The 14,748-nt window shown below is 35.7% G+C and overlaps 2 protein-coding genes across 2 annotated transcripts; one reads left to right on the forward strand and one right to left on the reverse strand.

Annotated features, from left to right (window-relative positions):
• Positions 1 to 1,396: 1,396 nt before the first annotated feature.
• Positions 1,397 to 2,248, reverse strand: LOC145584229 (uncharacterized). Its single transcript, XM_081641126.1, has one exon. The coding sequence runs from the start codon at positions 2,246 to 2,248 to the stop codon at positions 1,397 to 1,399; it is 852 nt and encodes a 283-aa protein (XP_081497252.1).
• A 4,079-nt stretch (positions 2,249 to 6,327) lies between these two features.
• Positions 6,328 to 9,055, forward strand: LOC145584230 (uncharacterized). Its single transcript, XM_081641127.1, has 7 exons — positions 6,328 to 6,490; positions 6,533 to 6,639; positions 6,825 to 7,031; positions 7,207 to 7,454; positions 7,737 to 7,935; positions 8,016 to 8,377; positions 8,458 to 9,055. The coding sequence occupies exons 1-7, from the start codon at positions 6,328 to 6,330 to the stop codon at positions 9,053 to 9,055; spliced, it is 1,884 nt and encodes a 627-aa protein (XP_081497253.1).
• Positions 9,056 to 14,748: the final 5,693 nt, after the last annotated feature.

Consider the following 14,748-nt stretch of genomic DNA (forward strand, 5'->3'; position numbering starts at 1 on the left):
GGAAATTTTGGAACAGGATTACCCCCGCAAAACAGAATATCAAATTTGTCCCACTCCTTCCATTGCATCGTGCGTTCCATCGACACAATGTCGTGCATCTTCAGTGGTATCACCATTGAATCCAACTCCCTTATCGTGTTCTTTGTTTCCCAAAAATTCACTTCTAGTTGTAACCCCACTATCCCTTTTCTGATCACGAATATTTTCATAAGGTGATCGGGGCTTTCTAGATCTTGTTCGCTGTTTCCCAAAGTGAGATTGATTATTTGGGGGTTGGAGGGTGGAGGAATCAAGTCGTGTTGAGGGTAGCTTGGCCATGGAACCTGCTGTTTGAACCATGGAATTAGCGACTGCAGTGAAGGAGGGGTCGATGGAGATGGAAGGTTCACAGAAAGAGGATTAAGATGAGGGAGTTGAGAATTCATCATTTTGGTAATTTGAAGCAACGTGTTGTACATCATCTCTATCTTCGCCGGAGTTGGAGGCGACTCGATCGATGACCATAGCAGAGGAGTCGAATGGTTGGGAATCGGGTGAGATGGAGGAGTTGAAACAATTTTCGAAATTTTGGCCGGTGATAGTGTCGGCCTGAACGGGAATTGGCTCGGGGTGGGGAATGAGGGAGATGGAGTTGGGTGGTGGAAGAGGGGTGACGACATTCTCATGGAAAGGGGTTGAGCAGGAGTGATTGGGAGGTGGTGGGGAATTGGGGGTGGAGATAATGATAGGCTAGTCGATGGAGTGAGAGGGTTCTGCGACGGCGCAAAGGACTTCCTCCTGGATATCCTCGCCGTCCGTCACGGTGGTCGGATGGGTGGAATTTTTGCCTTGTTCTTCTCCATTTTTGGGGATTTCTTTGGATTGTTTTTCAGTGTGTAGGTTTTCTTGAGTGATCATATTGTCTGAGATTTAAGATAATATAGGGGAATTTGAAGGGTTTGCATGCAATTCCATTATAGTAGCCGAGTTATTGGATGCCAAATGGCATTCAAGGTTTTTTGAAGGAGCAATTGAAGAAGAAGGGGTAGCGTGAGGGGGAAGAGAAATGGGGGAAATATTTCCGGGATTTTGATGATTTTTTTTTTCGAGAAATTGCTCATCATTGCCTAGTATTATTTTATCTTCTAAAATTTGATTAGTTGGGGAAAGGTTAGAGGAATCCAGTAAGGTAAAGGAATTAGGAGAAATTGATTCCATATTTTGTTTATCAGAATATAGGGATGGCTTATTATTTTTCGATGATGGACTGGGCTTAGAGGATATCAGAGAGGCAGTGGGCTTCGTTGAGACGGGCTTCGATGAAATGGGCTTCGATGAATTGGGCTTCAAGGGAGAAATATTGTGAGGATTATGGCTCGGTTTAGAAGAAACCAAAGACGAAGTACCATTTTTTTGGCTAAGGATTTAGATTGATATTTTTTTTTTTGTTTGTAACAATTGTCCAAGGGCCATATTCATTTGAAATATGGGGAACATTGACCCCTAAATCATGGCTAATGGAAGAAGAAGGCATATTAATGTCAATGGGAGAATTAGGCTTTTCTAGGATAATGGGAGAAATATTATTTTCATAATTAGTGGAGGGTGAAGACTTTTCATGACTTGAAGGATTGTGAAGCAAGGCTTTACCTTTGTCTACCAAACCCACTTTTAGAGTACATTTTTCTTTAGTATGACCAATTTTACCACATAAGAAACAAAGACACTGAATATTTTCATACTCAATTGCTTGCCACCCATTGCCTACCCAAACATTTGTAGTTAAAGGACTTGTTAAATCAAATTCAAGACATACCCTAGCATATCTAGCACGAGTAAGATGATCAGTAGCATAATCAACACGGAGAGGGTTACCTGCTAGTTTTGCTATGTCGAAAAGAGCTTCCTTGTCATAGTATTCTACCGGCAATTCAGGAAACCTGATCCAAACAGTCATTCTATCAAACGGATTCATGGATGGTCTAAAATTAGGTTTCCATTTGGTTATCATTAAGTAATGATCCAAAATGGACCAAGGACCACCTAACATGGCTCTTTCATAATCATCTTGGATAGAAAACCTAAAAAGATACACATCCTTTCCAAGATCAATAACCTCAAGGGAACCTTTTGGTCTCCACATAACCCTAACTCTTTGAGTAATAAAAGAAGGCCTAACTGAAATCCCCAAACACTTCCCCATAAGAGTTAATTTCCAAGGTTTCCTAAGCTTCTCTAGAGTGTCTTTATGAAAAGAGACAGCTTTCATAGGATCAGGAGAAGGTATATCATTATCTTCCCATTCAGTTGATGAAATTACAATCTTTTGAGCCTCCGAAAACCATTGGGAGAAGTTTGAACAGCCTCACGAAAAGATTGTTTGATCACAGGTGTGATACTTTTGTCATTCCCGTTCAATAGATCAGGAGCAGTATTTATCTCAGGAGTGTTACACTCATTGTCCTCATCAAGCATATTAACATCATGAATTGAGGGGACGCCTGTAATTTTTGAAGCAGGGTTTTCATCTGGTAATTCGTCTTGATTAAGCATCATATTGATATCAGCTTGGATCATGGGGTCTTTGATGTTGACATCAAGTTGTTGAGGACTTAAATCAGAAGCCACATGCACATCATGCGCACCACTAGGAGGTGTTGAATTGGAGGTGATCATGACATATACAACTAAGACCAAAACAGAAAAAACAAAGAAAGAAAGGAACTGAAAACAGGACAGGGCAAAGAGGAACTCGACGACCAAATACCTGTAAAAGAAAACAATTTGAGAAAGAAAGCAAACAAGATCTCTAAAAAAGGCTCCCAAGGCCTCCTTGCCTAAGCAAGGAGGGAAACCCTTGATGACCTTAGTGAGAGAAAATGAGAGCTAGAGAGAGAAGTCATTATAATTCATGTGTTTTGGCTATGAAGTAGTTGATAAAAGGGGGGGGGGGGGATATTAATTTTCTGATTGAGGGTATAAATTATCCCATTCATTCTTTAAACAATAGTGTTGTGTTGACCAAGGATGATATGGGTAGTGGGGAGAAGTATGCAGGTGGGCTTTTGAATGATAATGGTGGGTCGGATGGGGTGATTTTAGGAGTGCAGGGCTGTGATGGTCAGGTGGGGGCATTAGTGTTGGGGAAGGTGTTGGGTTGTGTGAGGGAAAGATAGCTGGACAATTTAAATGGGGAGGGTGATAAAATAGACTGTGAGGTGAGCAAAGGGACAAGGGTTTTATTGGGGGAGCAGGTGGTTTTTGCAGCTGGGGAAAAGCAGAAAAATTTTAAAGGGTTTGCTAGGGGATGGAGGAAGTTGGCTAGGGAGAGAGGGGGGTCAGATGATGTTGTGATGAGAGATGAAAATGATAGGGCCCTTTGGAAGCTTATAAGAGCTAATGATGATGCTGAAATTGATGTTGGGAAAGTTTAAAAAAAAAATGTTTCTATTGATTCTTTGGATGGATGGCGATTGGCAAAAGCTGCTAATGAGCAGCTCCGCCGGACTCAATGAGTATTTTAAGTTTAAACTGTAAAGGGTTGGACAATTCCTCTGCAGTTTCGGGTCTTTGGGACCTAATTCGAATAGAGGCCCTGTCGATGGTGTTTTTTGATAAATCATATTTATATAGTTTTATTTAGGTACATTTATGCTAGTTTTAGAGCTTGTTCATAGTCTTCTTAGTCGATTTTGCAGTCATGTCTGCATAAGTCATTATATGTCGCTCTATTACGCTCCGTTTGTGTTTTTCTTAATGTTTCAGGTGATTCCATAGTCATTTGGAAGCTTTTGAAGTGTTTAGAGATGATACAGATGATATTTGAATGGAAATCGATGGATCGAGTTCATTGATCAAGGGATTTATGCTCGTGGATGTTGGTTCTAAGGATTCTATGCATGGAAAATGAAAATAGCATCCACGAGAGTCACTATGGACCTTACGGAAGCGAATTCGAGTTAGAAACAGAGAAGAACGAAGGCTTGCAAGGTGTCCAAAAATGACCTTTGCTCAATGTTTTGACCATAACTCAAGTTCTACAGATCGGAATGAAGTGATTCAAGTTGCATTGGAAACTAGACTTGAAGAGCTTTCCAATGATAGGTTGCAGGCCCCAAGAAGATTCCTAGAACAGAAGTTATGAGCGTTTGAAACTAAGCAATGCAGTCAGCCACCCGAGGGATATAGCTGCGGGTCTGTCCTGCGGCCACCCGATGCCCGCTGCCGCCACTGCCGGGACGCGGGAACCACCCTGTGGCCGCGGGTCTGGTCGAGTGGTTGAGCAGCGTTTTGAAGCCACGAGCGACCTTAAGTCTTCACTTCTTTTCACGTCATCGGTCTACCGACTTTATTTATTGCCATATCATCATCTACCATCCAATAATATTGTAGCTTATGCATTTATTTATTTATTTATTTATTTTTATTTTATTTAGCTTAGAATTAGACTTGAATATAAATACTTGAGGGATCTTATTTTCCTCTTTTATGATTTATTTTTCTAGATTAAATGCTTCTTAGTTTTCTTTCTCTCCATTGTTGAACCCTAGCTTTTCATTCTTCAGTAATTCAATCATCGAGGTATTTCAATTATTCTTTTCGTTATTTATTTATTTTATTAATTATGAATTCAAGTTTATTTATCTCTTTTGTTTTGTTTATTTCAACTATGAGTGAGTAGTCGTTTTCTAGGGTTAAGTGAGGGAAGCCATGTTTATACCATGATTATTTGTGCTTAATTATTTATAAATTTATGAATTAGGGTTTGAATAATTCCAATTGATTTGTGCTTTATTGTTTGATTCATGTAATTGGCCAATATCTTGAGTTAATTATTTAGCTAATAAAAATTAGAATTGAAAGATCATATTTTTAGAGGCTTAATTACAATTGGCGAATTTGATTATGTTAGCGACCGAACTACATATGTTAATTCCCGACCGTAGGATTAATAAGTGCTTTAATTATTCGACCTAATTTGTTTATTAATGGATTGTTTGCATTTCTTGGTTTGGTATAAGCATGGTGGACCGAACGTTTTCCCTAGATTTTAATGTATCTGAGAGCAACCTTATTTTTATTATTGTCGTACTTTAGTTAATTAATTATCAAACCACTCTTCGTTTATTGAAATAGTTTATAATAATTGGGCAAAAACTAATAGAACATGTCTCCCTGTGGGATTCGACCCGTATTTGCTAAGTCTCTGCTAACAACAGACACCGTGCACTTGCGGTATAACTTTTTATTCATCATTTTTATCAGAGACGAAGCTAAGTAGTATCGAATTTAGGAGAGTTCAAGATAGAATTGGTGAGTTTAATGGCCTTACGGTGGATTCTATGGGGCGTTCTAGTGGCATTGCATTGTTATGGAAGAAGGATATTGATGTTACTCCGCGATCTATGTCGGTGCATCACATTGATGTTGAGATTGGTAGGGGGTTAGGAGAGGAACCTTGAAGACTTACAGGGTTTTACGGGTGGCCGGAGGTTGGGAACCGTCATCTTTCTTGGAGTTTTCTTAGGGAGTTGGCTTCTCAATTACACTTACCATGGGTGAGCATTGGTGATTTCAATGAGAATATGTTCCCGTCTGAGAAGAGTAGCCATAATGATTGAGCTGAGTGGCAAATGGCTAATTTTAGGGATGCGGAAATTTTCGTGGCTTGAATTTTTTTTCTTATACAGGTTATGACTTCACCTATGATTATGGGAGGGAGGGTGATGAGAATACTCAATGCTGACTTGATAGAGCGCTTACTACTGATTCTTGGTTGGCCATGGCTCCGGAGGCACACTTGATACATACTGATAGAGAATGGTCCGATCATGCGCCTATTAAACTTGTTAGCTGGAGTAAATGTAATGAGATGCTTGGGGATAAACCATTTAGGTTTGAGCAGATGTGGCAAGTTGATGAGGGTTGTGAGAATATTGTTGATGTGGCCTGGAATGGTGCGTTTTCTTTGGAGTCAAAGATGGAAGCTTGTGCAGAGGGACTGAAAAAATGGAGCAGTGAGAAATTCGGTGCAACATTTCGTGAGATGAGGAAAAAGTGAAAAAAGCTTCAAAAGCTGAATTGTGGGAAATTGTCGGCTGCTCAAATTGAACAAAGAAAGGCTCTTGTTCGTGACATTGCGAGGTTAGTGTGCCCTAAGGAGGTCTATTGGAAGCAACATTTGAGAGTCTTATGGCTCTTGGAAGGGGATCGAAACACTAAATTTTTCCACTAGAGAGCTTCATGTAGGAAGAGCAAAAATACTATCCGTCGCTTATAAGATGAGAATGGGGTCCATCAGTCCGGAAGTGAGAAAATTGTGAGCATTGCAGTAAATTTTTCCGGAATATGTTCACTTCGGCTAATCCACCTATGATCGAACAAGCTCTTGAAAATTTTCAACATCGTGTTACAAATGATATGAATGCATTTCTTAGAGCTGATTATACTATGGAGGAGGTGAAAGTCGCTCTTAGTCAGATGCATCCTATTAAGGCCCCGGGTCCGGATGGTATGTGTCCTTTGTTCTTCCAATCTTACTGGCATATTGTAGGACCTTCGGTCTCAAATCCTGTGTTGGCTATTTTGTGTGGTGATCCCAAACCTGCTTTTTTGAATAAGACTTTTATTTCTCTTATTCCGAAAAAAATGATGTTGATTGTATGTCGGATTTTAGGCCTATTTCTCTTTGCAATGTGATTTATAAGATGATTTCAAAGGTCTTGGCGAATAGATTGAAATTATTTTTAGACAAGATTATTGTAGTTAATCAGTGTGCGTTTACTCCGAGTAGACTGATTACTGATAATATTTTAGTGGCCTTTGAAATCTTTCATCATATGAAGAATTTGAATAATAAGAAGGGTAGTATGGCTCTTAAGCTGGATATGTCTAAAGCTTATGACAGGATTAAGTGGGATTTTTTGGAGGCGGTGTTAGCAAAATTTGGGTTTGATGTGTCATGGAGAAATCGTGTTATGGATTGTGTTCAGTCAGTTTCCTTCTCAGTTCTGTTAATGGAAGACCGACGGAGGAATTTATTCCTCATAGGGGTATTCGTCAGGGTGACCCAATTTCTCCGTATCTTTTTATCTTGTGTGCTGAGGTTTTTTCTCATCTTTTGCGAAGTGCCGAGGAAATTAGTAGTCTTCATGGTATTCGTATCGCCTCGACTGCTCCGTTTGTGAATCATTTGCTGTTGTAGACGATTGTATTATTTTTTTGAAGGCGGCATTGCAATATGTTGAGGTGATTAAAGGGGTTCTTGAGACCTATGAGTTGGCTTCGAGTCAAAACATTAATTTTGAGAAGACAACCGTGACTTTTAGCAAGGGGGTTCGTGATGAGAAGAGAATTGAGATTGCAGATAGTTTCGGGGTTCGTTTGGTTGATGTCCATGATTGGTATCTTGGTCTTCCGACGGTTGTTGGGAGATCAAAGAAGGTTATAACAAAGGGGGTGAAGGAAAAGTTGTGGTAAAAGCTGCAGGGTTAGAAAGGGATGATACTATCTAAGGCGGGTAGGGAGGTTATGATAAAGGCGGTGACCCAATCTCTCCCTACCTACGCGATGAGTGTTTTTAAGTTTCCATCTTTTTTTTTATGATGAGTTGAGATCGTTGGTAGCTCAGTTTTGGTAGGGTCAAAAGCAAGGTGAAAGGAAGATACATTGGCTTGCTTGGAAGAAATTGTGTCGAACTAAAAATGAAGGAGGTTTGGGGTTTCAAGATTTTAAGCTCCTTAATTGGGCTCTTTTAGGAAAACAGGCTTGGAGATTGCTTATGTCCCTGGCAGCCTTTTGGAGCAATTATATAAGGTTCGTTACTACCCAAATTCATATTTCATAAATGCAAATATTGGCTCTTATCCAAGCTACACTTGGCGAGGTATTTGTGAGGCTAGATGGGTGGTAAGGAGGGGTATGCGATGGCGTGTTGGTAATGGTGAGAGCATTCGGGTTTGGTCCGACCCTTGGATCCGGATACTCAATCGCATCGTATTATTTCTCATAGGGGTAATGTTGATGTGGATATGAAGGTGAGTGAGCTTATTGAAATCTCTTCTCGTTGTTGGAAGTCGGATATAATTTCACATACTTATCTCCATTTTAAAAGGGACAAGATTTTGAGCATTCCTTTGAGCCATAGGTTACCATCAGATTGCATTTGCTGGGACTTGGAAAAGGATGGAGTGTATTCGGTGAGTTTGGCTTATAGGGCGATTTTTTATGATAATTGGAAGGACGAGGTGGAGGAGTCTTTGAATGGTCGGCAGTTTTGGAGCAAAATTTGGAATTTAAATGTGTTGCCTCGGGTTAAGGTGTTTGGGTGGAGGGCTTGTCAAAATGCTCTTCCTACTAGGGAGGGTATCCATCGCCGTATTCATGACTATGATCCAACGTGTGTTGTCTGCAGTAGGGAGGCGGATTCCGTCGTTCACGCTTTGAAAGACTGCAATTTAACTTGTGCTTTTGGAGCAGAAGTAAGTTTTCTTCACTTATTTCTCAAGCTTTTTGTAATGTGGTTGATTGGTGGAATGCTTGTATTGAACAATTGGATGGTGATGAATTTGAAGAATTCATTACACTGTGTTGGGCTGTGTGGGGGGCGAGATATAAGTGGGTGATGGAAGGGGATGATTTTGATCCAGTGAGAGTTACTGCCTATGCCGAGAGAATTGCGAGGGAGGCTCGTGGGGGGGGGGGGGAGCTGAAGCCGAGCAGTGGTGGAACTGGCAGCAACTTTGCTGTGCAGTGGTGTCCCCCGTTGTTTGCATATTTCAAAGTGAACGTGGATGCTGGGGTTCTAGGGTCTGTTGGCTCGGGTCTGGGGGCTGTTATCAGGGACCATGATGGGTTTGTTCGATGCTGCAGTGTCCTACAAGGGGCTGAAAAATGGGACACTAAAATCGCTGAGGCTAAGGCAATTTGTTTGGGTTTAAAGTGGGCAAGGGACGAAGGAATGAACTGGGTTCTGGTAGAGAGTGATTGTTTGGGTGTGATCGAAGCGCTGCGTGGAAAGGCAATTGGTTCGAGTTCTTTCCATCTCATTGTCGAAGACTTTAGATTTATGTTATAATTTTATTGATGTTGTTTGGTCTTTTGTTAAACAAAGCGGGAATAGGGTAGCACATGAATGGGCTCATTTCCAACCTTGGAAATTTGGTCAAAAAGTGTGGATTAATAATTTCCCGACTCGTATCTTGGATGTAGCGAACAATGATTTATTAATCTAAGTCCCTTTGAGGGTTGTTTCCAAATAAAAAAAGGATTGACCGTGTTTTGGACCATTATTAGAATGCTTCTAGAAATATTGTTAAGTATAACCTTAGTTTCTCCCATAAAATTAATAATAATCTTCTTGATTGTCCACATTTAGCGATTACCACGCACCAGTATATCGTCTATATACTGAGTACTTGATACGGAGTACATTAATCAATAAAAGTCGTGATTTTATCAAGCATAATCACTCCCTTAAAAGATACAATCATAGAAATTTCTCACATAATCAACTAACTTGTTGCTGCCAAAGATTACCAAAGGACCACCAAAACATTAAATTAGTATAAAAAAGAGAATATTAATGTACTTTTTACAATGTTACTCTTTTGTTCTACGGAGTAATAATCTACAACTCTACAAATTCAATATTCAATAATATCAGTATCAATATCAAGGATCTTTTACCAAAATGGCTAATTTGACAAAAATATTTACCAAAACGGCTAATTCTAAAATTTAATTCCCAAACTAGCTAAATTTATTGATTTGAAAGGATATTATTATTTTTATATTCCTTCGAACCAATTCGGTTCACTTTATGTTTTTTTTTATTTAAAAAGAATTAATTTATTTTTATTTAAATTTTGGTTTTATTTAAATTCTAATGTCATAGTTTAAAATATCTCATTAATTTGAACAATAACAACCAACATAATATACATGTTGCAATTCTCAATTTTTATAAAAGTTACACAAAATAAACAACCACTCAAAATATCCATATTAGCCGACATTAACAAAGAGTATACAATTAATAGACATAAAAAAGATGAAAAATACTTTAAAATCCCTTATCGTCGTATAATTTTGCGGTAGTCTTGATAGAACAATACTACTTGAAATTCCAAATTTTTGTGATTGATATGATCAAGATGAAAAATTAGGGTTTTTTTTTATTATTGAAATTAGGGTTCTGCCAGTCTGCAACTGTTTACGTTCTTCATAGTTTTGTATATTGCTTAAATTTTCCAACTATAAAAATATTTAAGGAAATAAAAATAAAATCAAAAAAAGAAAATTAAAAAAAAAAGAAAGAAAGTGAACAAAACCGGTTCAAAGGAAGTAAGAAATAGATAAATTTCTTCCAAGTTAATAAATTCAGGTATCTTTCATAAAATAAAAAAAAAAACTTAATAAATTAGCTAGTTTGGGAATTAAATTTGATAATTAGCCGTTTTGGTAAATACTTTTGTCAAACTAGCTATTTTGGTAAAAGATCCCAATATCAATCAATACTTTAGTCTATAATAACACAAACCACAAATGACGTGTTGCCCTTCCCTTTTCTTTCTCCAATATAACCTTATTATAAATAAATATTTATTTATTTGTCAGGATATTACAAATTCATTATATGTATAATGCATTTAATGTTTACTTCATATTCCATACAAGTACTTTTTATGGTTGCATTTCAATTGTCACTCATTTTTCTTCCTTTTAAACTTTTTATATTTCTCAAGGGGGAAAATAAATAAGTTGATAAAGTAAAATAAATTAACAAGACATAATTTTTTTCCTAATTTTACCACTAGTATTAATATTCCATGCATCACACCAGTCAAAATGCTAGTTTTTATTAAACAATAGCGGAGTATTATTGTAATGTTAACATTTTACTTTCATTTTACAATCGATTCTTAATCAAATTTATATAAATTTATATTACTTTATGCAGAACTGATTGTGGCATGTACATCTTAAAGTATATTGAAGCTGAAAATAAATCAGATTGGTCAAAAATATTTTATACAGTAAAGTTGAATTAGATTGATTTATAACTTTCATATATATAATAGAGTGATAGATACAAGGTTGAGTGGTTTTTTTTTTTTTTTTTAATTTTTTTTTTTTTTTTATGCAGACGACATTCATGGGAATTGAACGACTTAAGTATTTGGCAAAACTCAGCACTAGCGAATTTAATGAAGCTACACTATTTCAGCGTGCTATTTTGGGAGATGCATCCATTGATCTCAAGCAGGTATCTTGATTTCTTTCTTTTTTTTTTTTTTTTTTTTTTTAATGGAGCAGCTATCTTGATTTATCTCATGTATTATTGACTTATTGTTGAATGGTGTTATTCTATAATTGCCACTTTCTTTTTTACATTAATAATATAACTGAGGTTATAGTGGAATAAGTAATACGAGTAGGAGGTAATATGAGAGATATTAAAGAAATCAAACAATAAGCTATCCAATCTAATATCATCAAATAGGAGGTGAATAGGAGTAGCACCATTGTTCAAGCACGTAATTGCTTTCACCACTTTTGTTAAATCACTTTCCACCCACACATTTGTATATCCAAGAGCTGAACTGAACTAAACTGAACTAATTGGAGCTGAATTGAACTGAAATTAAGTAAATGAGAACAGACCCTTAATCAAACTAGACCTTGTGCGGATATCGTAACAAGTCAAAACATGTCATTTATTTATTTTGAAATGAAGAAAATAGGACAAAAGAAGTACTCCCTCCGTTTTTATTGCTCCATTTCTTCATGCGCAGAGTTTTAGGAGAAATTGGAGAAATTAATAATATATGGAGTTAGTGAGGTATGTGGAACAATAAAAAAATTGTAAAGAGCAAAAGTAGTGGAAACAATTGGAGGAGAGATAATATGAAATTAATAAAATATGATCATGGTGGGTCCACTACGTGAGTGAAATCAGTTAAATATTGTACTCCCTCCGTTCCATAATGGTGTTCTTGTTTGAAATCTTTGACTTTTTTAAGAAAGAGAGAATATTCTAAATTTCTCTTAATCCATAAGAATAAATATAGTGATATGAGATCTAGTTTGATCTTCTTGGTGAGTAGATTATTAATATCTAACTTTTATAATTTTTGCTAGTGTGAGATTAAAGATATTTGCGGTCAAAGTTGGGTAAAAATTTGCATCAATTTACGAAACAGGAACATTATTGTGAAACGGAGAGAGTAAAAGTTATAAGGAAATGGGGCAAGTATCTAAAAACGGCCGAAAAAGAAAAGTGGAGCAAGTATTTAAAAACGGATGGAGTAATAGAGAAGACTAGTAGAAACGTGTCATATAAATGGAGTACCGATATTTCAATATAAGGAACAAAAAAAAATCCATTTGTTCTAAAACAATTGATTAATTGGCACAATAAAACTTTGGACATGTTATACCACTATTTTGACTTTATTTTTATATAGTTAAACAATAGGCTGCATAAGAATGGATATTGACACGGATACAAGTATGAAACAAATACAGGAAACATTTATTTCAAAATAAGGGACACGTGTATGGGATGTTAAAATTCATATAATATATTTTTTTAAAAAAGAATTTGACTATATATTTGTCATTCTGTCCTCTCATTAGATCATACTGCATCATAATATAAGTATTTCTACGAGTAATCTAAATAGGTTGTATGATGTAAAATAAATCAAACAAGTATTTCATATTTCTTTATGAAGGTAGTCTAAAGGAAAACAAAATGGATCAAATAAATTGCAAAATATTCAAAATTTATAATAAGATGTTTAATTATAATGTAGTCCTACGGGTAATTCTAAATAGGTTGTATGATGTAAAATTAAAAAAAAAATGAGAAGAGCAAAAAAAATAAAAATAAGAGAATGGTGAGCACAAAGATTTGATTCTTAAACCCCTACACTAAGGAATAATGCAATTTACCATCTTAGCTAAAGTCAAATTATGTTAAGTGAATACAAAAAATATATAATATATTTAATTAAATTGAATAGTGGTACATTGCGGTACATTAATTTAGTGGTACATATCGGTATGCGTCATTTACTGTAGAATTTTCGATACATATAGTGACATTCTTATGAAATTTAGGAAAATTATTTTTTATTTTTTTATTTTTTAAATCTGAATAAGCCACAAGGGACATATATATAAATTATAAATAGATTTGGATTTGTAACCTTTCATATATAGACCATCAGCATCAAGTCCGTTAACCACTAATTTAAGCCAAAGGCTTATTGATTAGGGGAATCATTTGAGAGTAATGACAAAATTTGCTTCTCGACGTAGTCTTAAAAGCTTATTATCTTATTAGACCAAGAAAACTCGACTTAAGTACATTTAATTAGAAGAGTGCATCAATTAAAAAGGCAGATAGATGCAAATTCTCATCATTTAGAATTCAATTGTGTAAGGAAACATAGCCTCATGAAAAGACATTTTAACAATATGATTTGTGGAACATGTATAGTAACTATATATAGTACATAAAGTTACAACAAAAGTCAAATATTACGGCCACAAAAGAATAATACGAGTATATAATTAGATTACCATCTCTATGGTATTAAAAGAGTTTCATTATGTAAGAGATTTATAATAAAGCAAATTAAGATAAGATACATAGTACTCCGATCCGTACAAGATATATTATTCCTCATTGTCTAAATATAGTATATCCCATACAACCAGCAATATAATACTTTGTATATAAACTATTAAGACATGCGAAAATTAAGACATAATAATCTAATATTAGTATCAATGTATTATAGTTAAAGATCATATCAAACCTTTCACAATATTTGATTATGTTAAGATAATAAAAAGTGCAAGTATTAAATTAGAGATGAACAAAGAAATAAATATGAAAGCTTGGACTTCCAATTAAGAGCTAGCCTTCATGCATCTTCACTCACATAGGATGAATTTAAGCATCTTCTCCGCAAAAACAACACAATATCCTCCAAAGTATGCCACCCCTCTTTGGTTTCGGATTGACATCGTTAGGATTCTTATCGTTAAATCCCCCTCCCATACTTAACGAATATGATTATATCAACACTTGACCTCGCAAAATCTAATATATATTCACAGTTTCCGGGTGAGTGTTTTTTTTATTAGTTTGTGGAGCTAGAGTGCATATGGCTTATTTGTGAAGGAGCTAGCTCTATTTATACTCCAAAAAAGGGTTATGACAAAGTTTCATGTTAATTTCCTAGTAATGTCTACTACATTTTATTGTATACCCTTAAGATTTAATAAATTAATTAACTCAATAATTATTGATGTAGGTTGATAGATAAAACCAAATGGTACGTTTTACATGTATATGCATGTATTGTTGAATGTTGATTAAAGTTAAAACCTTGTTTATGTTGTAGGGCCCTGCATAATAACTTTACATGCACTAGCTATAGAATCTTGCTTTTTATTTGTAAGAGTGAATGGGTCAAATAAAACTATAATTCAAAAACTATATTAGCTAGTTTTATAATAATAATATAATATAATACTGATATATAATAAGATACATTCATAAATTTCTAGAGATTATGACATATGAAGTACTTCATACTTTTTCTCAAAAAAAAAAAAAAAAAAAAAACACTTCGTATTTAATAACGCGTTTAACTTGCTTGCTTCCTTTTTTTGGGGGAGGAAGCAACTTTTGAAGCATTTCTACTTTTCTAGTGCATGTCACTATGTGGGCATGTCTATTGTCTTTCAGAC

Source organism: Chenopodium album, chromosome 16 (assembly GCF_948465745.1).
Source record: "Chenopodium album chromosome 16, dcCheAlbu1.1, whole genome shotgun sequence".
In the NCBI taxonomy this organism is placed as follows: Eukaryota; Viridiplantae; Streptophyta; class Magnoliopsida; order Caryophyllales; family Amaranthaceae; genus Chenopodium; species Chenopodium album.